Below are 27367 nucleotides of genomic sequence, written 5' to 3' on the forward strand. Positions count from 1 at the left end.
ACTGTACCCACGGAATATGCGCGATATAAGACTCATTGATTGATTTACAACAACAAATTACCCAACAGTTTTATGCCAGGTCAAACCGCCATGGACCAAGGTCAAGGTCACAGTGGTCACAGTCACGACGCAACAGACAGCCATGACCCCAACAGGTCAATGGGTCACGATGATCAGACGTCCTCAGGCGATATGACTCATCACGGTCACGACAGATGGATGTGTTCCACCCTTCATGACACTGCGACTTTCACCTACGCCCTGGCGACCTTCAAGTACCCGGTCATAGGTCACGTGCTGTTACGTCAGCGGGTGGGGGATGACGGCGACACGTCTGTGTACGTTATGCTGGACTATGCTGACGGCAGCACCAACATCACTACCGGTAAACACCGGTGATTGTGTGTTAACGTCTCTACGGGTAAACACCGGTGATTGTGTGTTAACATCACTACAGGTAAACACCGGTGATTGTGTGTAAACATCACTACAGGTAAACATCATTATGTTTTGTGTGTGGAAGGTTGAAGGGACCTTGTGCTGAGAAAACAAGAAGAACAATGTAATTCGCCATATGTCACAGAAGCCATTGGTGATTGTTCTGGTATGTAACCGTCAAGAACACTAGCACATCTTGTCATTGTTATGTCCGAACATTCTTGTGCTGACTTTCAAGCTGTATGTGGGGCTCGACAGTGCGATAAAAACAATTGTTTGAAATAACGAGACTTGTCAAATACATGTATGTAAAGCCACAACTGGAAGGATTGACCGCTTAAACATTTTCCTGTTAGCATTTTCAGAATTGTCTGGGAAAAATGCAGGAACTAAGTCGTTCCAATTTGCAAACCATTTTAAATTATTTATTTATCAGTTGTGGCAAGATAAAGAACAATAGTTTCTCTTCTGCACAAAATAGTTTTGATAGTGTTGTCTCGGCTTTCCAGGCCCGTGCACCAAACTCCAGCCTCACATGACGATCTTTCCTTGTCTCGGTTTTTCAGGTCATTCTCTGTCCGTGCACCAAACTCCAGCCTCACATGACGATCTTTCCTTGTCTCGGTTTTCCAGGTCATTCTCTGTCCCTGCACCAAACTCTAGCCTCACATGACGATCTTTCCTTGTCTCGGTTTTCCAGGTCATTCTTTGTCCGTGCACCAAACTCTAGCCTCACATGACGATCTTTCCTTGTCTCGGTTTTCCAGGTCATTCTTTGTCCGTGCACCAAACTCTAGCCTCACATGACGATCTTTCCTTGTCTCGGTTTTCCAGGTCATTTTCTGTCCCTGCACCAAACCCCAGCCTCGTCTGACGACCTGAATGCGGACGTTAACGCAAGGTGCCTGTCTGCCGGCGCTGTCTTCGACCCTTTCTTCGTCAGCGACTCCACCCAGTGCGGACCGACCAGCCCGAGGCGCTGCAAAGTCGGGAGCCTTTCTGACAAGCACGGAGCTATGTCCGTCCGCGCAATGGAGGGAGCTCCATCCAGGGCATTCTTCGTGGACCAAGACCTCACTCTCCAGGGCCCTCAATCCGTGATCGGCAAGTCCGTGGTGCTGACAGGCCCTGGTGGGAGTCACGTGCGCCTGGCGTGTGCTGTCATCTACAAGCTGTGGCCCAGACAGGCCGACTTCATGCAGTGGGGGGTCGCCACCTTCACCCAGAACACGTGGATCGTGGAGGAACCCACCAAGGTCCAGCTCAACCTCAACCCGCTGGGAGACGGCGAGGTGGACTACAGTCTCTCCACGCTACCGGTCAGTAACGAGCCTGGAGAACGATGCAGCAACCTTGGCGGCATCTTCAACCCGTTCGGCGTCTCGGACACCACTCCCGCTAACGGGACCAAGGACCAGTACCCTGTGGGTGACCTGTCCGGTAAGTTTGGCCGAGTGTCCGGTAGTTCTCCCGGCCAGCTGACCCTTGTGGACCCTACCCTTGACCTGATGGGGCCGCTGAGTGTGGCCGGACGGGCCCTGACGCTGCGGAACAGCGCGCGTGTTGTGTGCGGTGACCTCTTTGACAGGGGCATGGCTGGAGGGATGTATCTGTCGGCCGTGGCCAAGTTTACTGGAGACGTCGTTGGGGAAATCACTTTGGTGAGTTGGTTAGTGGTGCAGGGGTGGTGTGGGTGGGGAGGGGTCGGGGGATATGGTGTTAGTGGAAGTGATTGTCGTGTAGATGTCCGAAAGTGTTATATACAGGCTTACTTTTATTTTGTTGTTGTTTAGAAAATTGATTAACATACTCGCGACAATAAATACTTAGTTGCCGACGTTTATGGGCATTGTTTGGCTAGTACTCATTTACAACACGAAGACTCTTCTTGATCTTGCTTTATCTGCCACAGGTGACTCAAGTTTGTTTTATAAAACGTGAACCCCATTTCAAATAAATAGTTCCAGCAAAACAATTGATTTTTGTCTTTCAGAGACAATTTCTCTATCGGGACGGAACGACCACCCATACCACTGTTCTCGTTAACCTCAGAAACGCCGAAGATCCACAGGTAAGAAGTTAAAGATTCCTAGTACCCTGCTGGGCTACCTCGGCTTTCCTTCTCTCTGAGGCTTTGTTGTACGCAGGAAAACACAATAGTTGCAGGCATACAACAGACAACTGCGTACGCGAATAAACATAACTCTTGGGGACTTGTATTTGTACATCAGAAGATTCAGCTGATTGCACACGCATGCACAGTCAAACCAACAGGCGCGCACATACGTCAGCCCCCTATGACGAGTCAGTCAATGTCAGGTTGTATCCCTCTTGTAAACAGGCATTTAAGCATGAACATGTGAATTTTACACACACACACACACACACACACACACACACACACACACACACACACACACACACAGGCACACAGACACACACAGACACACATACACACACAACACACACACACACACACACACACACACACACACACACACGCACGTAACCACCCCCTCCCCTCTTCCAACCCAAACATCTAACGAGCAATCTCGATGACGTCATCAGACAACGGGTCACAACTGGCATGTGCACGTCAGCCGTGTGGGTGATGACGCCACAGCGAGCACAGGACGGTGCGTCAGTACTGGTGGTCACTACAATCCATACATGGTCAACGTGCAGGTCAGTGGACACGTCACGCTCTCCCTCCTGTACACCTGTGTTAGTGTGTCCACCTATGTTAATTAGTGTTTCCACCTGTGTTAATTAGTGTTTCCACCTGTGTTAGTTGTTAGTGTTTCCACCTGTGTTAGTGTTTCAACCTGTGTTAGTGTTTCAACCTGTGTTATTATTATTATTATTATTATTATCATTTTTATGCGCCTAATCTAGATATAGCCCTAGGCGCTTACATATTAATTTCTGCCGTTTGAAATGGAATTTTTTACAGACAGACAGACAGTTAGTGTTTCAACCTGTGTTAATGTTTCCGCAATACACGGCAGTAACATAGCTCGGTCTGCATATCAGTAGGTTTTTGTTTTGTGGTAACATGAGGATTTGCTTGTAAGTGTCAAGGGAACACGCATTCCGGTGTTTTTTTTGTGGCGGATTAACTTAATATTTAACGCGGATTTTTTAGTCGTCATATGTCAGATATCTCAGGCGTTGCCTGTTTTTGTTGATCATCAGGAGAAGATACTTTCTGGGAGAAAAATGTTACGTCAAGGTTAGCCAGTTGTCCATACTTTCAGAAAATAGAACCATCGTTTTGTCAGAGTGCCTATATATACCATTAACAAGCAATTCTACATTTTTCCTGAACTGGAGCCAACCCAAACTTGTTTTTGAAACAATATATACTTAAGGCAATATAATAAAATAGTCACTTGTAATGGAAATGTTTTCACTCGCTGTGTGCAAAGCAAAACTACGACGAGTGCAGCATGTCCAACCCGCTGCGTTGTGAGCTGGGGGACCAGGCTAGAAAGCTGGGGCAGTATGACCTTGGCAGCGGGGTCATGATCGCTTCTGACGTTGACCTGCCTTTGATCGGACTTTTTACAGGTGTGTGTGTGTGCGCGCGCGCGCGTGTGTGTGTGTGTGTGTGTGTGTGTGTGTGTGTTGGGCATGTGTGTGTGTGTGTGTGTGTTTGTGTGTGTGTGTTGTGCATGTGTGTGTGTTCGTGTGTGTGTTTGTGTGTGTGTTTGTGTGTGTGTGTGTGTGTGTGTGTGTGTGTGTGTGTGTGTGTGTGGTGTCCCTGTGTATGTGTGTGTCTGTGTGTCTGTGTGTGCCTGTGTGTGTACCACTTCTGTGTTAAGTTCTCGGCACTTTGTTGGGGAACTGTCAGTAGATTCACAGTATTGAATCCCCTTCACTTTCATATAACTTCACATTAAATGAAGCCGGTCTCGAGCATTCACCATCATACCACACTGATATAAACTGTGATCTCTGTAAAAAGAAACCTTCATCCCAAAAGTGTGCCAGGCAGCCACGTTTAGTGCCTTGAATAGCATAGCAAGTTTGATTTGAAATACACGGGGATGAATGTTTTCGTTTGGACACGAAAAGGGGTGCAATACATGTTTGTGCACAGTTTATTATATTTTTGATCCTATGGTCAACCAGTGGTGGGCAGGTCAATCGTGGTCCACGCGGCCAACTCTGGGGGGCCCCGCATCGCGTGTGCCGACATCATGCCCGGACTGGACACCGCCGTCTTCCACGATGTGCACGTGCAGGCTCCCGCACAGATCGACAGGTAAGTCTTGGGTATTGTAGTATGTTTTGTTTATGACATCGGATTTTTTGTTTGCCTTTCTTTTTGTTTAAATTGTTTTTGTTTTTTTTAATTTTTGCTCGTGTCCCAGTCACACAACTACAGTGTAAAACAAACTCCCCTTTAATCCCGTCTTGTAACGATTTTGTTGGGAATTTTTTTTACATGTTTTATTGTTTTGTTTGGTTATTTTATTTTATTGTTGTTTGTTGTTCTTGTTCTTGTTGTTTCTTTGGAGTTAACTTCAAGCAAGCTATCTAAATAAACTTCTTGGAATCCACACATTGAGTAAATAAGCCTTTATCGGTCGTGCCCAATCTCAATAACAGGCTAAAATTGTCTGTGTTAAATACAACAAGGCATTGCAAAGTAAAGTCTCTGAGTTTCGAGTCTTGTTGTGTTGTTGGTGAATCAGGCAAGCCCTGGCCCAGTTGTTGTCCACGACGCTGCAGACGGAAAGCTACAACATTGTGGTCGACGTGCCTGACCACCCCGCCACACAGAACGTCCAATGCTTGACTGTACGGGTCTACTTCCTGGGTGTGTAGGACAACCATTTACAAAATCATACAAGTGCTTTTCAGCGGTGCACAGAACTAGAAGTGGCAAAACGATACGCTTGTAAAAATCAGCGTCGGCCATTTTGAATTCTCGACGTATAGTACATTGATCAATTTCATTCAATTGGATGTCCTCATAAATTAAGAGGACTCTTTTTATTCTTAGCCTGGAAAAAAAATAACGTCTGGAAAAAACTGAAAAACAATAAAAGTGTGATCAACATGAAAATAGTTACATGTCATTTATCACAATGTACGTTTATTTTATTTGCAGGACTGGAATCCCGACAGCTGAAGGAGAAGCTTCTGAATTTCCTTGCCTTCAGTTCCAACGCTTTCGGTGGCCTTAGCCCTTGCACATTCGGTATGATGATCAGCGATAATTAATAGCACAGTTCTAACAACCCTTTTTGGTGGCCTGAGTGAGCACGTTGCACATTTGGTTAGATGATCACTGCTAGTTAATACATGTAGCACATTTCTAACGCTTTTGACGGCTATAGCTCTTGCACATTCGGTAAGATGATCAGTGATAGTTAATTAGTACAGTTATAACGCTTTTGGTGGCTACAGCCCTTGCACATTCAGAAAGATTAACTATGGTATCGACATGTAGTTGTCAATAACTAGCATAGCTGGACTGCAATATGGTAATGAAACATTCTCATTGGTCCCAATTGGTTTAAATCGTGGTTTATTTAACAATTAATGTGTACAACACACGATGAGAATCTACAATCGACAACAAGGTTTACGCTTATACTGGCATCGAATCGAAACTACTTTTTTCGAATCCAATACGTTAATATGTCCTTGCTGTATGTGTAGAGCCAGTGGTGTGCAGCTTGACTCGCCAAGGCACAGTGACCATGTTCAGCAAAGAGAAGTTCCCCGTCAAGCAGCCCTGTAACTACAAGCTGGCTGACCTGACCTGTGGTCAGTATGACGTCACGGTCACAGCTCGCAACGCCCTGGACAGCAAGTTCAAGTACTACCCAAGCTACTTCAAGGTCAAGGTCACCTCCAAGGAGGACTCCATGGTTACTTGGGAGGGCGAGATGACCACTAGTGAGCTTGAAAAGGTGAGTGACACGTGAGCAGAAAGTCCTCTTTGGAGATAAAAAGTTGATGGGATGGTCTAAAAGCGACGACTGGTATACAATAGTTTTTTATTTTTTATTATTTGTTGCGCGCTTTTTGGTGTGTTTTCTCTCTCGCAATTTTGTCCGCAAAACATCGCCAGTCCGCACTTCAAGTAGCCAGCAGGCTGTGGAGATTTGGTGTCCCCCGTGTATAATACTGGATAGATAATTGGTATTGTACAGACTCCTTTACACGGGTAGAAAGAAAGCTGTGACAACTATAACGCATCGAAGCAAGAGACTCTTAAAAAAAAAATTAAAAAAAGTGTATTTCATATCCCTCCAGTGTCTTGATGGGCCATCCACCCAGACTCCGACTTCTCCCTGGACAACGCTTCGCGGAGCCAACTACACCAGTGACCTCGTAGCGATGGACAGGAAGGGTCGGAGCACGACGGTCAGCGACAGCGGCGACACCTTCCGGGTCAACATCAGACTCGGCGATCCCAGGAAAGCGTTTTCAATCAGCTGCAAGGACCTGAAAAGATCGGAGTCTTACCCGGCCTCTCTGTGTCGTACGTGTTGCTCGTGTGATGGTTATACATTAGGTGAAAATGTGGGGGATGCAGTGTGTGCATTTTGTTGGCCTGGAGAGTGAGAACATGTCACTATGCCGGAGGAGCGAATGGAGGTAAATCGAATGAACTATAATGTTACTGTCAAGGCCAATCAGACATTTAAATCGAATAAACTATAATGTAACCATCAAGGCCAATTAGGCATTTAAATCGAAAGAACAATAATGTTACTGCCAAGCAAATGTTTGGAAGAAGACATGCAAGAAGGGAAACAATGAGAGAGAGAGAGAGAGAGAGAGAGAGAGAGAGAGAGAGAGAGAGAGAGAGAGAGAGAGAGAGAGAGAGAGAGAGAGAGAGAGAGAGAAAGAATGGCGTACAATAAAAGTAATATAAATATAGCGAGGGCGAGAGAGAGAGAGAGAGAGAGAGAGAGAGAGAGACAGACAGACAGAGATAGAGAGACAGACAGACAGACAGACAGACAGACAGACAAAAAAAGAGAGAGAGAGAGAGAGAGAGAGACAGACAGACAGACAGAAAGACAGAGAGAGAGACAGACAGACAGACAGACAGACAGACACAGACAAACAGACAGACAGACAGACAGACGAACAATCATCATCACCATCATCAGCATCTGAAACGTTTGTATAGTAGTGCTATTATTTCAATTTTACATTCTTTGGCGCTCATCTTTTAGTATAATTTGATTGAGTGTGTTCAGTTTAGTTCAGTTCAAGGACATGTTCTAGTGTATGCCAATGTCTGGCCCAGATTCCCCAAGCGGCGATGTGGACGTGCTGTCAGAGAGGAAGACAGAGCTGGGACTGAGAGGCAAGAGCCAGGTTGTTCTCTACGATGTTCTCAACAATCAGGACATGGACCAGACGTGAGTAGCAGCTTCAATGGTGAAAACATAAATGGAGAAAAACGGACACACTCGCACGCATGCAGTCACACTGACACACTACCACCCGCACACGCCTGGACACACACACACACACACATACACACACACACACACACACACTCACATACACACACACGCACGCACACACACACGCACACACACACACACACACACGCACATATACACACATACACACACACACAAAACCACCCGCATGCACGCACACACACGTACACGCAGACACACAAACGCATGTACAAACACACACACACACACACACACACACCCCACCCCACACACACGCACAAACGAACACACTTCCATAATGTCTATTCTACAATCGACACTGTTTGGTATCTCCATCGCAGGGCTGAATGCAAGACCTTTGTGGATGGATTCCAAGACTGCAAGAATGAAGCAAAGACTATCAAGTCTTGTGAGAAGATCCTGGCATCCTGCAAAGTGCTGACGTCACTCAAGGGGGACTACTCCACGTGGTTCAACACCTGTCTCAAGGCCCACTGCGATGATGACAAGGACAGTCTCAAGCTTCTCAGGAAAAACAATGTAGCATGAGGACATGTACAATTATTTCCCTGCTTTTGTTGGCACCATCGGTTCTTTATCATTGAACGAAGAGCTTTTGATTGTTTTTTCACTTCTTGATTGAAAGAACAATGCTACATTGATGTTTCATTTGGCATTGAAATAAAGTATTTTAAGAAGAATTACTCGAGTTATGTACCGACTTATTCTGTGTATCGTACAGTTTCTAGAAGGCATGTATCTTTGATGACGTCATAGCCCGATTTTCTAAAATAATTGTGGTGGCACTGTCGCGACTTCATTTTATAATGAAATTGAATGAACTTTTGGCTCATGTCAGACAATGAGATTGCATTACAGCTCGTAAATTTGAACATTCATTTATTTGTTTGTTGGGATGAAAATGGAATTTTCACTTACAGATTTAAACATGATTGCATCGTATTCGTTATCACCTCCTCAATTAGATAATATAAGGCCCACACATTTTCGTTTGATTGAATATATGACTAGCTCTAAAATCAAGAAACACTATTTAATTGTATAGGTTCCTTTGGCTCGTGTTCTGTTAGGCCCGCAGATTAACGAAATGTATTGATTTTGCTGTTTATATTTTTCAGACTCGCACACACACACACACACACACACACACACACACACACACACACACACACACACACACACACACACACATTCACACACACACATACACACACATACACACACACACACACACACACACACACACACACACACACACACCAAAAGACATTAGATCCTCAAACACCAGTGATTGTTCACCTGGCGATGGCATTTAGCTTGATAGAATCATAATTATGATCTCATAGATTTCAATGTTGTAGAAAGTGAGTATCTTTGGTAGGGCAACAACGATTTTAATTTAATCCAGCAGAGATTGCTATTCCGATTCTATCCAACCCGATGGAATAAGGGACGTAACCGAAAACTCATTGCAGAACGAAATTTGAAGCGGGTGAATTAGGCACATTTTGGCTAGTTTTTATGTACCGAGAAGCTTAAAAACAGTTAGAAAAACTGTGTTTGTTCCCTAGCTAAGCCCGAACTGGTCGTGGTAAGGCAGAAATAATTATTTCGGTATTTACCAGCCACAACACCCATTATGATATCATTTTTACATCGTTTGAGCACGACTGCACACGTCTCTCTCGTCCATCTCTCTGCTACCCACCTCCACCTCTCTCACTCCCCCCACTTTATCTCATGGGCTCGCTGTGTCTGTATTTCCTACCCCTCCCCTCCCTTCTTCTATCTATCTCCTCATCCACTGTCTCTCTCTCTGTCTCTGTCTGTCTCTGTCTGTCTCTGTCTCTCTCTCTCTCTCTCTCTCTCTCTCTCTCTCTCTCTCTCTCTCTCTCTCTCTACTCCCCACTTCCCCCCTCTCTCCAGGTCCATGTGTGTGCTCTGGTGAGCGTGAGTGGTTGCGTGATGTTGTCATTGCAGATGGGTTTTTTTCTCCCTAATCTGAGGGACATGATTGCCGTAACCTTCCTGAAACATGTAGGCTACATGGACATAAATTCACATGAGTCACCTACTGCGCCGGGCTGTAATCCCAGTCAATGATTTGAGAGAATTAACCCTGCTCCTCGAGATCAGAGACAGTAATTGATGTGGATATGATCCAAAGGTTGTTGACATTTTGAGCATACTGTTAATTGGAAGCAACCCTGCGGTGTCACCACTTTCATTTGATTGAACAGAGAAACAATAATAGTCACGCCATCTGCGGACTTTGTGGCAGGTTTAAAGGTCCAATCCTTCTCACGCAACCCAACACGATCTCCCTGGCATATCAGAACCCAACACGATCTCCCTGGCATATCAGAACCCAACATGATCTTCCTGGCATATCAGAACCCAACACGATCTCCCTGGCATATCAAAACCCAACACGATCTCCTTGGCATATCAGAACCCAACACGATCTCCCTGGCATATCAGAATCCAACACGATCTCCCTGGCATATCAGAAACCAACACGATCTCCCTGGCATATCAGAAACCAACACGATCTCCCTGGCATATCAGAACCGGCTTCGGACCGTGGGATAAGAGCATGCTTCAATTCAGATTAGCATTTCTATTCGTTAGGAAGTCCCGGTCGCTTCCTCCAAATGGGTGGCCGAGTGGTAACGCACTTGCGCTCGGAAGCGAGAAGTTGCGAGTTCGACCCTGGGTCAGGGCGTTAGCAATTTTCTTCCCCCTTTCCTAACCTAGGTGCATGGTGGGTTCAAGACTAGTGCTAGTCTTTCGGATGAGACGAAAAACCGAGGTCCCTTCGTGTACACTACATTGGGGTGTGCACGTTAAAGATCCCACGATTGACAAAAGGGTCTTTCCTGGCAAAATTGTATAGGCATAGATAAAAAAAAATGTCCACCAAAATACCCGTGTGACTTGGAATAATAGGCCGTGAAAAGTAGGATATGCGCCGAAATGGCTGCGATCTGCTGGTCGATGTGAATGCGTGATGTATTGTGTAAAAAATTCCATCTCACACGGCATAAATAGATCCCTGCGCCTTGAGTCCGAGTCTGGAGATACGCGCGCGATATAAGACTTGATATAACATAACATAACATAAATGTAAAGCTATGAGCAAGACGGAGGCGCCACCCAGGTGTGTGCGTGGTTAAGTGTAATCAGCTTCCTGCACCTCTGGCAGAATGGCCGAGGTCTTTTACGTTCCACAGCGGTGATCCGTCGCTGAGTCTGCACATATATAATAACCCGTGTCCGTCCCGGCCCGGATTCGAACCCGTGACCTGCGGATCACAAGTCAAGCACTATACTCTGAACACGGAGCTACCGATAATTAACCAAAATCAATAGCCTGGCTGCTACCCGTGTAGAGTGGGAGTTGTATGATTAAATGTACAGGTGCAACGTAGGAAACTAATTCAGCACAGAATGCCCATAATGCACAGAAAGTAGCCAGGCTGGAGATTAGCTGCATGTGTGTAGGTGGAGGGATGGCCTAGTTAGGCCACGTCAAAGTCTGAAGAGAAAATAATTACCTAAACTGGTTGCTGTTGTGTTTTATTTATTTATTTATTTTTTTTTTCTGATATCCCAAACATACTTCTTTTGACCTCAGTTGCATGCAGGCTGCTGCAACCCTTCTTTTTTGGGTTTTTTTGTTTTTTTGTTGTTGTTGAGCGGGGAGCATCCTTCTTCATGGGTCTTTTTATTTTTTATTTTTTCTACTTCTTTCCGCTTATCCTTAATACCTAGCCTGGACATGTATTCATATGATGGACACTCTTCAGTTACTCTAACGTTACAGCTATTTCATTCACCTTTGCTATGTCTAGTAGTTTGTGCGTTTGTTTGCGTGTATGTGCGTGTGTGTGTGAGTGCGTGTGTGTGTGTGTTGTTGTTGTTGTTGTTCCCATATTTCTGTTAAGTAATATCATTTTCAGCGGGACAATACATAACAAGTTAATTAATCCAACGCTCGATGGACAAAGGCGAGAATTTACAAATTACCAATTACAGTACTAGTTTTCAGCACAGCATCATACGGCGCATATATAAATAACTTTACATTAACAGCACTATACTACTATTTATTTATATTCTTATACACAGTTCAATTTTACTAGAGATTTCGAAGTCGAGCTTGGTTGCTGTTGTGTTTTATTTCTGTTTTGCGAGTAGTTGTCAGCATGACGGTGTTGTTGAGGAGGATGGTACGTCTGACTTGTGTCCGGCAGTTGCCAGGTTCGCGTTGTCGTCTGTTAGGTTCTTGTTCGTGCGTGTCCTTAATGCAAGTCGTTTCGGAAAACTGAATTCCTTAACGTGTCAAACGAGCAAGTTGGAAATATTATTTATCACCAGACGCATTGCAAATTAATTCGTAATACTGGGTCATGCAATAAGGCATGAACAACCTTGATCGTGGATACACACTGTGCCTCATGATAGCCCTCTGATAATTGGCTAGAACCCCGCAGTGACGCCGCTTTCATTTTGTGAGCACAGCATCCGGGTACTTGTCGGGACAGCTGCGGACGTCAGGGGTTGAACTTGTGTGATGTTGTTATCACCCAGCTGTTAAAAGGACTCCGCAGGCTGTGTGTTTCCAGTCGGTTCAGTTCCCTGACGCCAGCCACTTCGGAAAAAAGGTGAGTTCAGCTTTATGATCTGAATTGAAATTGTGTAATCTGGGAAAATAATAAGTGCAATTCAGAGCAAACCGTAGTTAGGATTTATTACGACGCATGTTAGAAACACAATATGCTGATATATTATGTTTGTCAGAATTGCGACGTATTCCTATGAGCACTGCGAACTGTCCTGCATGCACAATCGGTAAAAGAACAAGTCGCGTAAGGCGAAAATACAATATTTAGTCAAGTAGCTGTCGAACTCACAGAATGAAACTGAACGCAATGCCATTTTTCAGCAAGACCGTATACTCGTAGCATCGTCAGTCCACCGCTCATGGCAAAGGCAGTGAAATTGACAAGAAGAGCGGGGTAGTAGTTGCGCTAAGAAGGATAGCACGCTTTTCTGTCCCTCTCTTTGTTTTAACTTTCTGAGCGTGTTTTTAATCCAAACATATCATATCTATATGTTTTTGGAATCAGGAACCCACAAGGAATAAGATGAAAGTGTTTTTAAATTGATTTGGACAATTTAATTTTGATAATAATTTTTATATATTTAATTTTCAGAGCTTGTTTTTAATCCAAATATAACATATTTATATGTTTTTGGAATCAGCAAATAATGGAGAATAAGATAAACGTAAATTTGGATCGTTTTATAAATTTTTATTTTTTTTACAATTTTCAGATTTTTAATGACCAAAGTCATTAATTAATTTTTAAGCCACCAAGCTGAAATGCAATACCGAAGTCCGGGCTTTGTCGAAGATTACGTGACCAAAATTTCAACCAATTTGGTTGAAAAATGAGGGCGTGACAGTGCCGCCTCAACTTTCACGAAAAGCCGGATATGACGTCATCAAAGACATTTATCAAAAAAATGAAAAAAACGTTCGGGGATTTCATACCCAGGAACTCTCATGTCAAATTTCATAAAGATCGGTCCAGTAGTTTAGTCTGAATCGCTCTACACACACACACAGACACACACACACACGCACACACGCACACACGCACATACACCACGACCCTCGTTTCGATTCCCCCTCGATGTTAAAATATTTAGTCAAAACTTGACTAAATATAAAAACCCCATCTTTTCTGCAGAAGAAATGTACACATTTCTGCGTAAATATTGCATCTAGCTCTAGAATAATTTAGATGTATGAATCCGTTTCTGTTGAGGGAGGTGAACATAAACGGACTGTTCATTAACAGTGAGAAATTCAAGCTTGGTGGATTGATATCTTTATGTAACACAAACTCAAACACACAACATACAACTATTTTTTAGCGAACAATGTTTCCTTCTGCTGAGTCTTGGCAGTTGTCTGAGTAAGCGAGCTAATAATTTTTGAGTATTTCTTCAAAGAGATAAATTTTAATTTGTTTTTAAGGCCAAAAAAAAAAATAGGTCTGTTTACGGTAACCCGACCGACCCTATTTTTTTCGCGCGACCCTAGACTTTTTTTTGGCATTTGGGGGGAAAAAAAAAAAAATCTTGTTTTTTTGGCAAAATAACGTAAAAATATGGTTTTTTGGAAAAAAAAAAAAAAAAAAAAAAAAAAAAAACAATCCCGACCTACCGACTTTATTTTTTTGGCCTATGTTACCGTAAACAGACCTATTTTTTTTTTGGCCTAACCTAGCTGTTACATAATAATAATAATAATATGAAGTAAAAACAGTTGTTTCTACCCCCCCCCCCCCCCCTCCCTCTCCCATTAAGTAGTAACACAGAGTTCTGAAAGTAGATATGGAGATAAAGAACGACTCCTTGTACATTTCGTAACGGCACTTATTTCTCCAAGTACTCGTTTGGTTGCAATTTAAAAAATAATTACGTACTATGTAGTATACACAACGTTCTGTTGGAATCCTTGAAACATTAAAATAAATGTATTTTGATCCCATGTAATTACAATGTAAAGAAATTACATTAATTTCATGTTTCCCCTTGTCACTCAGTTGGAAGCAACATTCTTGGAGAAAAACGAATACAGAGTTGACAAAAAACCAAAACACCCCACCAATAACACGCAAACCAACAAACACGCGTTTGAGACTACATTGGCTGACTGTTGGCAGTAATTTGCAAATCATTACTACCTGGTAGCTTTTTTCCTTCAAGTGAAACATTTATTAACGCGGAAAACTATCAAATGTCCAAAGATACAAAAATGCCCGGATAGACCAAATAAACTTGCATTTTACTACCGCACCTCGCCTTAGATTTTTTTGTAATAATAATTTTTTTTTTGTGCCCACCTATCTATTTGGTTATTTTTGTGTATGTACATTTGATCTAGAGAGAGAAAAGAATTACCACCATGAGGTCTCTGATTACTTACATCATTCCTGCTGTCGTCATCGGGATGGTGGTGACGTCACCCGCCCCTCTCGTTGAAGAAGAAAAAGATGCAGCCGCCAAACGAGCTTGTAAGTACTCAATCTGGTTTTTATGATGGGCCTTTAACAAAAATTGTCTGACTTGTGTTTTAAATCTGATTTTATTACACGGTAGAAATGTTACTGCACGGCTGAAAAAGTAACTTTACTAGTAGCTCACTTGGTTTAAACAAAACTTTATTCAATTTTAATCATGACGTCAAGAACAATGCATGGATGATTACATACTCAAGCATATAATGCTTATTTTAAGCAATCATAATAATTACAAAACAAAGGTTAGCATGATGGCGGAATAAGTACATTAGCTCATTTCAGGAAACGAAAAACAAAACAAAAGACAAAACAGATACACAAACAAGCAGAAAATGGGAAGGGGTTGGTGATACAGGAGGTGGGGAAAGGGCAGCTAGCTAGTAGCTAGCTTAAGGGAAAAAGAAGAAGAAGAAGAAGACTTGGAGCGCCAATATTTGAGGGGATTTTTTCAATTGTAAAAAGTGCACATAAGACACTCGCACAAAGTTAATGCATATTGTGATCAGGAACTCACTTGTGTATTGCAGAGTAGTAAGAGGGGGGGGGGGGGAGGGGGGGGAGGGGGGGGAGGGGGGGGGGGGAGGTGGCCGGGGTCAGAAATGCCAGATGACGTTCAGCGTCTGTGTGTTGTTATTTCGGCATTCTGGCGGTTAATCAAAACCAAACGACTGTCTCTACCTGGCACACAAGTATGTCCGAAGAAGAAACAAATATACAAAGGAAGAACAAGTCTCTGAAAGCTATATCCAAACATTCAGTCAATCTGTAGGTCTGACAGTAAACCATCGAAAGTGAGCAGTTTGGGTCAGCCTCAAGGGTTGAGTTTACAGCTGAGAAAAAAAAGTAAAAGTGACAAAACATTTTTAAACGTGAGTTTTCTGAAAGTTCAACGAGTGCCAAGGTAAGTAATGACAAACATAAATTAAAAACTAAATTTTGAGCATCAAACACAAACAAACATAAAATTAAACGCGTGAAAATGATCACTAGTGTCTAAAACATTGTTACATCCAAAGTAAAGCATTCCTTGTAAAACGGTCAACTATGAATAGCCCGTTACGCGCTAAATGCTGACTGTGCTGCTTCTAATACCCCTGCCCCCACCATTTTGACAGAAAACACTCTTTCAATCTTAAAATGACAAAACGTATAAAGTGACATGATATGTTTAAAAGATTTTTTAATGTAAATTGAAGGATCTGTTAGGAGATACATAAAAAATAGGGCGTTAAGCGCTTATTCATTACATCAATCAATCAATATGAGGCTTATATCGCGCGTATTCCGTGGGTACAGTTCTAAGCGCAGGGATTTAAGTTTTTTTTAAATTTTTATTTTATGCATTTTATATCGCGCACATACCAAGGCGCAGGGATTTATTTGTGCCGTGTGAGATGGAATTATTTTTACACAATACATCACGCATTCACATCGACCAGCAGATCGCAGCCATTTCGGCGCATATCCTGCTTTTCACGGCCTATTATTCCAAGTCACACGGGTATTTTGGTGGACATTTTTATCTATGCCTATACAATTTTGCCAGGAAAGACCCTTTTGTCAATCGTGGGATCTTTAACGTGCACACCCCAATGTAGTGTACACGAAGGGACCTCGGTTTTTCGTCTCATCCGAAAGACTAGCACTTGAACCCACCACCTAGGTTAGGAAAGGGGGGAGAAAATTGCTAACGCCCTGACCCAGGGTCGAACTCGCAACCTCTCGCTTCAGAGCGCAAGTGCGTTACCACTCGGCCACGCACCCCATTACATGATGCATACAACTTAAATATCAAAGACAGAAACAAATAATCGATCTTCGAGTTTAAAATCATTATTTCAATTATTTCTTCATAAGTATTGTATACCTTTTTTTTTCTTTTGGAGACGCTCATAGACTTGTAAAGCCTCGCTAACGGAAACACGTCAACCGAAACGGGTCGTAAACCTAAAATGTATTAAACGGTTTTCAAAGCAAATACATATCCATTTATTTTGGGATTCATTTAATAATAATAACAGCAAAATACATTTATATAAAAAAAAATTAAAACATCGTGTCTGAATTAGAAATTTTATTTTATGGCGAAATTTTAATTAAGAATACAATCGATAGATTTTTATTTTCCAAGCTGAAGTAGAGATAGGTTGACCGAGTGAACTGCTCTCAACATGAAACGTTCGTGTCTGAATTAGAAATTTTATTTTATGGCGAAATTTTAATTAAGAATACAATCGATAGATTTTTATTTTCCAAGCTGAAGTAGAGATAGGTTGACCGAGTGAACTGCTCTCAACATGAAACGTTCGCTGGATGTAAGAGGGTCTGTCGCTACTCGTGTTTTTCATTATGAACAAGTCTGTCGTTACTCGTGTATTTCTTTATGCACAAGTGTGTCGCTACTCGTGTCTTTCGTTTCGTGAGGGTTTATTTGTATAAGAGGATCTTTTGTATGGGAGCGTCTTTCACTACAAGAGGGTTTATCTGTATAAGAGGATCTTTTGTATGGGAGCGTCTTTCACTACAAGAGGGTTTATCTGTATAAGAGGATCTTTTGTATGGGAGTGTCTTTCAGTACAAGAGGGTTTATTTGTATAAGATGATCTTTTGGCATGGGAGTGTCTTTCATTGCAAGAGGGTTTATCTGTATAAGAGGATCTTTTGGCATGGGAGTGTCTTTCAGTACAAGAGGGTTTATCTGTATAAGAGGATCTTTTGTATGGGAGTGTCTTTCAGTACAAGAGGGTTTATTTGTATAAGAGGATCTTTTGTATGGGAGTGTCTTTCAGTACAAGAGGGTTTATTTGTATAAGAGGATCTTTTGTATGGGAGTGTCTTTCAGTACAAGAGGGTTTATCTGTACAAGAGGATCTTTTGTATGGGAGTCAGTGTCTTTCAGTACAAGAGGGTTTATCAGTACACGAGTTTCTTTTGGTAAGGGAGTGTCTTTCAGTACAAGAGTGCTTATCAGCGCACGAGTGTCTTTTGTATGGGAGTGTCTTTCAGTACAAGAGGATTTATCTGTATAAGAGGATCTTTTGTATGGGAGCGTCTTTCATTACAAGAGGGTTTATCAGCGCACGAGTGTCTTTTGGTAAGGGAGTGTCTATCTGTACAAGAGGATCTTTTGGTATGGGAGTCAGTGTCTTTCAGTACAAGAGGGTTTATCAGTACACGAGTGTATTTTGGTATGGGAGTGATTCAGTACAAGAGGGCTTATCTGTACAAGAGGATCTTTTGTATGGGAGTCAGTGTCTTTCAGTACAAGAGGGTTTATCAGTACACGAGTTTCTTTTGGTAAGGGAGTGTCTTTCAGTACAAGAGGGCTTATCTGTACAAGAGGATCTTTGGGTGTGAGAGTGATTCAGTACAAGAGGGCATATCCCCCAAAAGATGATCTTTCGGGATGGGAGTGTCTCTCGGTACAATAGGGTCTATCTGTACAATATTTTGTGTCGATAAGAGAGGGCTTTGGTGATGTGCTGGTCATTCCAGTGACTAAGTCTTCATCTTTTATCGTACTAACAGCCTCATCGTGCACCGTGAACGGCCGTGTGTACCAGCCCGGGGAAATCTTCAGCCTGCCGTCAAGCAGGTGCATCAAGTACCGGTGTTTGAACGGCGGCTACGACTTCTACGAAGAAGGTGAGGCAGCAAAGTCTATGACGTAGAACGTTGTAAAATGAGTTTTGTGTGAATATTTGTTTGTCTATTCCCTTAAAAGACATAAAATAAGTTTTGTGTGAATATTTGTTTGTCTGTTCACATAAAAGACCGTTGGCTCGAACTATCTGTGGATGTATTGTTTTGTCAATAACAAACGTTCCAACAACCTACCTTTCTTGTTTTTTGGTTGTAAAATGAGTTTGTTACCATTGTGGTGCACCATGTAACTGCTTTGCCCAACCATGACTGATTTTATGTGACCTGCTAAATGTTATAGCGATCTTTCTGTTTATCAGTAAAACAATTACGAAGACAAACTGAAATTTTGAATAGAAAATATAATGCTTTTTTTTGGTCTCAAGTATTGGTTGAATCCCTGGCCGGTCGAACCTCCGATAGTTTAGACATATAGGAGGTCGTCTAACCATCAATTTTCTCCCGAGCGGACAAAGCCAGGACGTTTGGACCAATACAACATATGGTTCATCCATATCCGAATGAACTTTTGTCCCCTGAAGCTGGGAACACCACTGGTGGGTGTTAGTGTTGGTGTATTTAGGACTCTATCCACAGTGTGTGAGTCGCTTGACTGAGGTTGTATTGTGTTGTGTCATGCAGGGTGCGGTATGGACTCTACCCACAGCGTGTGAGTGGCTTGCCTGAGGTTGGCGTTTTGTTGTGTCTTGCGGGGTGTGATATGGACTCTATCCACAGTGTGTGAGTCGCTTGCCTGAGGTTAGCGTTGTGTCTTGCATGGTGCGACATGGACTCTATGGATAAGGTTGGCGTTGTGTTGTGTCTTGCAGGGTGCGACATGGACTCTATCCACAGTGTGTGAGTTGCTTGACAGAGGTTAGCGTTGTGTCGTGTCTTGCAGGGTACGACATGGACTATATCCACAGTGTGTGAGTTGCTTAACTGAGGTTGGCGTTGTGTTGTGTCTTGCAGGGTGCGACATGGACTCTATCCACAGTGTGTGAGTCGCTTGCCTGAGGTTAGCGTTGTGTCGTGTCTTGCAGGGTGCGTGCGACATGGACTATATCCACAGTGTGTGAGTTGCTTAACTGAGGTTGGCGTTGTGTTGTGTCTTGCAGGGTGCAACATGGACTCTATCCACAGTGTGTGAGTCGCTTAACTGAGGTTGGCGTTGTGTCGTGTCTTGCAGGGTGCGTGCGACATGGACTCTATCCACAGTGTGTGAGTTGCTTAACTGAGGTTGGCGTTGTGTTGTGTCTTGCAGGGTGCGACATGGACTCTATGGATAAGGTTGGCGTTGTGTTGTGTCTTGCAGGGTGCGATTTGGACGGGGAGTGCTTCCCGGTGGGCCATACCAAGAACTACAGGTGTCGCCCCTACAGGTGTGATGCTTCCGTTATGGGACAGGGCAAGTACTACTCCGTGACCCCAGTCGGCACACAGTGTAAGTATTCCCCGGATTGCCACCGGGCAGTCAAGCTGCTTGATTCAGCGCGAAAAAGTCACAGACAGACAGGCACAGGTAGACAGACAGACACGCGAACACAGGCTACTTCCACACACGCACGCACACAAACACGCCCGCACACACGCACAACCACACACACACACACACACAAACACACACACACACACTTAACGCTATACGCTAGCACTGTCAAGAACACTTCATTTTCACGTGCTGATTTTCATTTTGTGAAACAGTGTGCGAGGACTACTACGGACAGTGCAGATCTCCAGGCGAGAAGTTTATTTACAACATGCGGGGCCGCGTGAGCAGAAACTGCTCGTGCCGGGTGTTGGGAGATCGCATCGAGTACACTTGTAACAGCTACACAGCCGCCCCGTACTCCTCCTCCCATTATTCCGTGTCCTTCAGCTCTCGCAATGCTCAGGAAACCTCAGAGTAAAGCCAAGCGCACGAAGCTGACTGTGCTCGATACCTGCATCTCTGTCTTTTTTTGTTTGTTAATTTTTGTTTGTTATAGATGCTGCTTTGCAAATCGTGTCTCTGTCTCACTCCCTCGAGCTGTCTGTCTAACTCTCTCTCTCTCTCTCTCTCTCTCTCTCTCTCTCTCTCTCTCTCTCTCTCTCTCTAAAAATGGAGAATACGATCGATGCTGATTCGCCCTCGCTTGACCTCTTTGGTTCTCGAGACAAGATACAACAATAAACAAAAAAGCAAACAAACTCGCTGCCTGTCTCTTTGTCTGCCTGTTAGTCTCTCTCTCTCTCTCTCTCTCTCTCTCTCTCTCTCTCTCTCTCTCTCTCTCTCTCTCTCTCTCTGATCGCCGTATACAGACTTCAACGGTAGTCACAAATGTTATACTCGTTTGTCCATTGTCGGCTTATTTAGTCCAAATAAAAGATTAACGGGAAAAGAAACCAACCTCGTTTGTTGAAAGAATGCAAAGAAAGATTCACATGACTCGGATGGTACAAGCAAGTAAGCAAGCAAGCAATCAAACGATTTTATTACAAAAATACATTTCGTTTAGTTTGTCGCAAATCCTTTTTAAGTCAGTTTAATCAAGCAAGACAGAAAAGCAAGCAAGAAGACGAAACGTTTCAGGGACCCCACGGACGCTCCACCTAGCGGGTCCGGGGAACCCCAATTTTAATGTGAAGCGTGTCACTTGAGTCTCTCCGTGGAACTTTAGAGGGTCTGAAAACCATTGAAAGTAAACTCTTGCGTTCATATGTCACTGCACTTATGTTATTTACGGTTTGCGCACTAAACTGTTCTTCGCATGAACGACTTTTGGCAGACTTCTGAACGTTTATTGGTCAGTGCAAACACGTTGGCAGACTTCTGAACGGTTTTTGGTCAGTACGACGACTTTTGGCAGACTTCTGAACGTTTATTTGCCAGTACAAACACTTTGGCAGACTTCTGAACGTGTATTGGTCAGTGCAAACACGTTGGCAGACTTCAGAACGTTTATTGGTCAATACAAACACGTTAGCAGACTTCAGAACGTTTATTGGTCAGAACAAACACGTTAGCAGACTTCAGAACGTTTATTGAAAGCCTTGGGAGAGGTGCACATGAGTCGTTTTTTTTGCCGTTCTCGTGAGATCAGTTACTTTTGTTTTGTTTTGTTTTTCCCTCCTAATTTGTGCATCTTCACAACTTTTCTGTTTCATCAGTCTGTCATACATGGAAAAAAAACGAAACAAAACAGGAGTAACTGATCTCGTGAGAACGGTAGTGCACTCGAGAAGGTTTTGAAAAAAACACGACACTATGGGGCCCCACAACATGTGACAGACTGACCAATCCACCAAACCGATTCGTTCTTCGAGAGAAGTTTAGCGGGAAAACCTTTTCAGTGCCTCAGTGAAACAGACGACTCTATGTGCTAAAGCGGGCAAAGTGTAGCGGATGGACTGATTTATCATGACTCACAGCCATATAGTTTGACCGTTTCTGGAATCTACAAATACATATAGTTAACTATTTTGCGTTTGTGTTAGAATGTGTAATCAAACACCATACAGAATAAAGTTATTCGACATTGATACTCTTTGTCATAACAAGAACACTACCCACCCACACCCCTTTCAAGTGTTCGTCCGTTCGCTTTCTTTTTTTCTCGTCGCGTGACCCCAGAAATTACATAAACTGCTCCGACACAAAACATCAGTCACAAGAGGTTGCGCCGATCGGTCGAAGTATCGTATTTCTAGGTGCATGTTTCACAATCTTCTGTTTCGCCTGAAGTCAGTGGTACTGGCAACAGTAGAAAGTGTAAACAACACAGCAAATGAAGACTCGCAACCATTAGTCGGGAACATTCTTACTTTTCTCTGCAGCCGATACGCAAAGTAAGTCGAATCAAGTCGAAAGCAGCCAATCTCTCTCTTGAAAATATTGATATTCCAAATGAACCATGCATTAGTTTTGATCTGGATCAAGTAGCAAATAGTTGTGAAGTTAGAACAAATGAAAAGGACAGCTTCCTCACTTCCCCTATGCATAACTATAACTATGAAGTTGCTATCAGACAAAGGCCATCTGTCCATTGCCACTCCTGTCACAGATTTTTGTTTGAAAAACAGTGTTACTCATGGAAAAGCAAATATAGTATGGATACATTCAGGCTAAGTTTGGGACTTGACAAAAATGCTGTCTTTTGCCTAACATATGTCATTCACACCTGTCAAAAGGGGAAATGCCTGCAAGTTTTCATAGAAATAACCTAACACTTGGTCCTATTCCAGAGGTTCTCAAATGTCTCATATTTACTGAATTTTTTTTTATTTGCAAACTTAAGATTTTCCTGCCAGGTGGTATCAAGTTTTGTGAGCGTGGCAGTGTTTTGCATTTACCTGTGAATGTGTCGGATATTCTTAACCAATTTCCTCTGCATCAAACTGAAACCGAACACGTATCTGTCTGTTATGAAAATTGACATACTAGAGTTTTTTCCAAACATAACGTTTCACCTGATAACATTTTACTCGCTTCACAGTGGTTAAAAGCCAATAATCCAATCTACGCAGACTTGGACTTGCACAACGCTGGATCAAAGCTAAGCAAGTCACATGGTGATAGTGTTTGTTGGGATTTTGAACAAAACTTTGATGATCTAAACACAACATGAAGTTATGGTTCCTGCTGATAACTCTGCATATCAGTCAAGCCTTGAACGAGTTACACACACTTCACCTATGTTGTATGTCCAGAGGTCTAAACATAGCCCTGTGAATATATACACTATTGAAAATGGAGAGGAAATGGCATTTCCATGACTTTTTCCTGAGGGTAGAAATGGATTCAGACATGCAAGAGACAGAAAAATATGGCTTTCAATGTACTTGCGAAACAGACTTTACAATGTAGACTCTCGGTTCAGAAAAGATATGATGTATTTGCTTCAGTCAGCAGTAGCATATGACAAGTTACTTCTCAGACAAGCTGCATCAATCTACATGAAAATCCGATCTCAATTTGCAACTGGAAGACAAAGTAGAATTTGTGCAAAGGATGCTAAGGATATTAATACCACTTCATCTTTGCATGACAGCTCTTGCATGTTCATGAAGAACATTCGAGGGACAACTGCTTACTTTCACATGTATCCGTACATTACTGCTTCTTTAATTATAACACGGCTTCGACCCCTGTTGATTTTAATCAACCACATTTCTTGTTGGTCAGTGCAAACACTTTGGCAAGTTTTGGCAGTGTGAACCGCTTCGAGGCTCGCCGATTATCACGCGACTTCTTCCATCCACAGCTGGGAGAAATAGCCAACAGCGTGCACATAGTCTGCTTATTCATGATAAAAAGTGAGCCAAAAGATATCTCACCACAAACAGTATCATAACTCGTACACAATCATGTTCTTGGATTTTGTGTGTGTTTGTGTGTGTGTGTGTGTGTGTGTGTGTGTGTGTGTGTGTGTGTGTGTGTGTGTGTGTGTGTGTGTGTGTGTGTGTGTACATTAACTTCAGATGAGTGAGGATAAGTTGGCTGTTACAGGATGACCCCCCAAAAGAACGCTTCCACAAACATGCCAATACCTCATACCTGTATTCAGGGAATTACTTCACATTAGCATGTTTTTGGCTGGCGTTCTTTGGGATCACCCTGTAACTTGCAGCCAGAGATCGCGTCAGAATAAGTCGCTCCAACATTTGCGAGAAAGTTGAACAATGCTCAACTAGTGTTTGGAGTTCGCTGAGAGTCGGCCGGTACAACAGAAAGAGGCGTCACAAAATGAAGACATAAGAGTATATTGCTATTTCATATGTAACGTGGATTTCCATTGGTCAATTGGGCAAAACTGAGCTCATTGTAAAAGTGATATCGACGACATTTCCGTCGATATCAGTTTTGATATCGACGACCTCTTTATTGCTTCCCCACTTCAAAAACAAAAACACTTAAATTTAAAAACAAACAAATATATTTGAAAATGTAATGATTCCAGAATTTAGTTGAGCAAGTGACTAAAGACTTTTTGAAAGAAAAGACATTTTGAAATACTGAAAAGTACAAGAAAAGAGTGAACAAAAAGAAATAATAATCAGAGGGAGGGATATGGAACAGCCAAAACTGAGACAAATACTTTTGTAATTTCTTTACAGTAAATACAAAATGTCCAGAGAGTTAGCAATATATCTAACATTGACTGACTGTGTGATGATATCTTCTGCTATTGGTCTGTTTCGACAGTGATATCAAAATCTCGACCTCCGGTCTCGATTTTGATATCACTGTCTCAACAGACCATAGCAGAAGATATCATCACACAGTCCGTCAATATTGGGTAATTAAGACACAAGATGTTATAACAACCACGAGCAGTACACAGGAATGTTGCTTGGCTTGAGTGCATTCAATACATAACACATTCAAACACAACAACCAAGTGCTCATCGAATTGCGTACACAGACTCACTCACACCCGAACGCACGCACGCACGCACACAAGCACGCACACACACACACACGCACACACACACACACACACCCACACACATGCACACACACACGCACACACACCACACACACAACACACACACACGCACACACACAAAACACACACACGTACCTAAAGTGTGGATGGTTACCTAAGAGGCGGCACTGGGTGGAGTGCCTTTCTAGTGCACTTGCACTACAACAGCACTGGGTGCAGTACTCGCTCCGGCATCGAAGAATTTTGCACTAAAAAATGCACAAAATTTGACCTATTTCGTCGCCTATAGAGGACGGAAAGAATGTCATTTTGAACATTGTTATGACATTCTTTCCGTCAAAAAAGTCAATTTAACGGTGTTAAATGAAGCGACCATCCACACAATTAGGTTGCCATCCAGAGTTTAGGTTGCCATCCACGTGTGGATGGTTGCCTTATGGTGATTTAGGCAACCAAACCTGTGGAAACGGGGGTACACACACACACCCATACCTAAAGTGTGGATGGTTACCTAAGAGGCGGCACTGGGTGTAGTGCCTTTCTAGTGCACTTGCACTACAACAGCACTGGGTGCAGTACTCGCTCCGGCATCGAAGAATTTTGCACTAAAAAATGCACAAAATTTGACCTATTTCGTCGCCTATAGAGGACGGAAAGAATATCATTTTGAACATTGTTATGACATTCTTTCCGTCAAAAAAGTCAATTTAACGGTGTTAAATGAAGCGACCATCCACACAATTAGGTTGCCATCCAGAGTTTAGGTTGCCATCCACGTGTGGATGGTTGCCTTATGGTGATTTAGGCAACCAAACCTGTGGAAACATGGGTACACCCACACACACACACACACACACACACACACACACACACACACACACACACACACACACAGAGGTATTTGTTCAGATCTTGTGCAATGATTCGGAACAGTTTTTGAGTCACTTGAGAAAAAGTGACTCTATGTAATCGGTCAGTGTTAGTCTGTCCGGCCGGCCGTCCGTAGACACCACCTTAACGTTGGACTTTTCTCGGAAACTATCAAAGCGATCGGGCTCATATTTTGTTTAGTCGTGACCTCCAATGACCTCTACACTTTAACGATGGTTTCGTTGACCTTTGACCTTTTTCAAGGTCACAGGTCAGCGTCAAAGGAAAAATTAGACATTACTTTTCTCGGAAACTATCAAAGCGATCGGGCTCATATTTTGTTTAGTCGTGACCTCCAATGACCTCTACACTTTAACGATGGTTTCGTTGACCTTTGACTTTTTTCAAGGTCACAGGTCAGCGTCAAAGGAAAAATTAGACATTTTATATCTTATACATTTTATATCTTTGACAAAGTTCATCGGATGTGATTGAAACTTTGTAGGATTATTCTTTACATCAAAGTATTTACATCTGTAGCCTTTTACGAACGTTATCAGAAAAACAAGGGAGATAACTAGCCTTTTCTGTTCGGCAACACACAACTTAACGTTGGGCTTTTCTCGGAAACTATAAAAGTGACCGGGCTCAAATTTTATGTGAACGTGACTCATTGTGTTGTGAATAGCAATTTCTTCCTGTCCATCTGATGCCTCATATAATATTCAGAACTGCGAAAGTGACTCGATCGAGCGTTTGCTCTTCTTGTTAAACCCGTCATAAGATTGTTCACTTGCGTCCCAAAAAATCGTGACTTTGCAGGTCTACAGTACAGACAAATGATTGATACCTGTATCTGGTTATTTACGTGTAACTACGGGTAAACATTTGCTAGTCATACGGATACATGAGAACATTGGTAATCGATACGTGCCACTCAAAACGTGCTGCGGTCACGCTTGACCGAGCTTCGATGTAGCACTGGAATCATCCTAACAATATCAAGCCTTTTTACAGGCCTGGCAAATTTGTATCAGTGGTTATATGAAAATAAAACTTTGGCAGTACCTGTATCAATCAATGGTCTGCAGACATGCGCAGTCATGAAGTGTTTAGACACAGCAATCATATGCCGGTTTTAAAACGGTTATCCCGGATCATTGCATGACAACTGAACAAACACCTGTAACATTCCAAAATGTTACTCGAAGTACAAGTTTCTAGGTAATCTTGAACTTTAGTGTGTTAAATTCATATCTCATAATGCAGAGGCATTTAAGTCTCCAAATGTGTAGAACCTGCACTTGTAATCATAACAAGTAATTTTAGATCCCTTTGAAGTTACGAAATGAACTCCGATGAACTGTACGAATGCATTTCGTTTACATGCGTCAAAGAAGGATTTATCCGTATGAACGGACAAGGGAGA

At 42.7% G+C, this 27367-nt stretch overlaps 2 protein-coding genes across 2 annotated transcripts in view; both read left to right on the forward strand.

Annotated features, from left to right (window-relative positions):
• Nucleotides 1-8581, forward strand: part of LOC138959859 (uncharacterized) — a 16833-nt gene extending 8252 nt beyond the window's left edge. Inside the window, exons 8-19 of the mRNA XM_070331507.1 lie at nt 80-385; nt 1273-2099; nt 2432-2509; nt 3007-3123; nt 3867-4008; nt 4573-4705; nt 5139-5263; nt 5558-5647; nt 6112-6365; nt 6712-6940; nt 7718-7832; nt 8222-8581. Of these exons, the coding sequence (XP_070187608.1) occupies nt 80-385; nt 1273-2099; nt 2432-2509; nt 3007-3123; nt 3867-4008; nt 4573-4705; nt 5139-5263; nt 5558-5647; nt 6112-6365; nt 6712-6940; nt 7718-7832; nt 8222-8429 (2624 nt within the window). The 3' untranslated portion in view covers nt 8430-8581. The remainder of the gene's footprint in view (nt 1-79; nt 386-1272; nt 2100-2431; nt 2510-3006; nt 3124-3866; nt 4009-4572; nt 4706-5138; nt 5264-5557; nt 5648-6111; nt 6366-6711; nt 6941-7717; nt 7833-8221) is intronic.
• A 3830-nt stretch (nt 8582-12411) lies between these two features.
• On the forward strand, nt 12412-21025 carry LOC138959860 (uncharacterized). Its single transcript, XM_070331508.1, has 5 exons — nt 12412-12568; nt 14863-14992; nt 18527-18643; nt 19956-20084; nt 20345-21025. Exons 2-5 carry the CDS (start codon nt 14884-14886, stop codon nt 20548-20550), a joined length of 561 nt encoding a protein of 186 aa, XP_070187609.1. The 5' UTR covers nt 12412-12568; nt 14863-14883; the 3' UTR covers nt 20551-21025.
• Nucleotides 21026-27367: the final 6342 nt, after the last annotated feature.

Source organism: Littorina saxatilis, linkage group LG2, assembly GCF_037325665.1.
Source record: "Littorina saxatilis isolate snail1 linkage group LG2, US_GU_Lsax_2.0, whole genome shotgun sequence".
Taxonomy (NCBI): domain Eukaryota; kingdom Metazoa; phylum Mollusca; class Gastropoda; order Littorinimorpha; family Littorinidae; genus Littorina; species Littorina saxatilis.

Bases quoted from the DNA above. Each gene is read 5' to 3' on its own strand.
- LOC138959860 (XM_070331508.1), top strand. From the start codon at position 14,884: ATGAGGTCTCTGATTACTTACATCATTCCTGCTGTCGTCATCGGGATG. The intron at 18,644-19,955 runs GTGAGGCAGCAA...TGTGTCTTGCAG, and splicing joins CTACGACTTCTACGAAGAAG to GGTGCGATTTGGACGGGGAG. The intron at 20,085-20,344 runs GTAAGTATTCCC...TTTGTGAAACAG, and splicing joins GACCCCAGTCGGCACACAGT to TGTGCGAGGACTACTACGGA.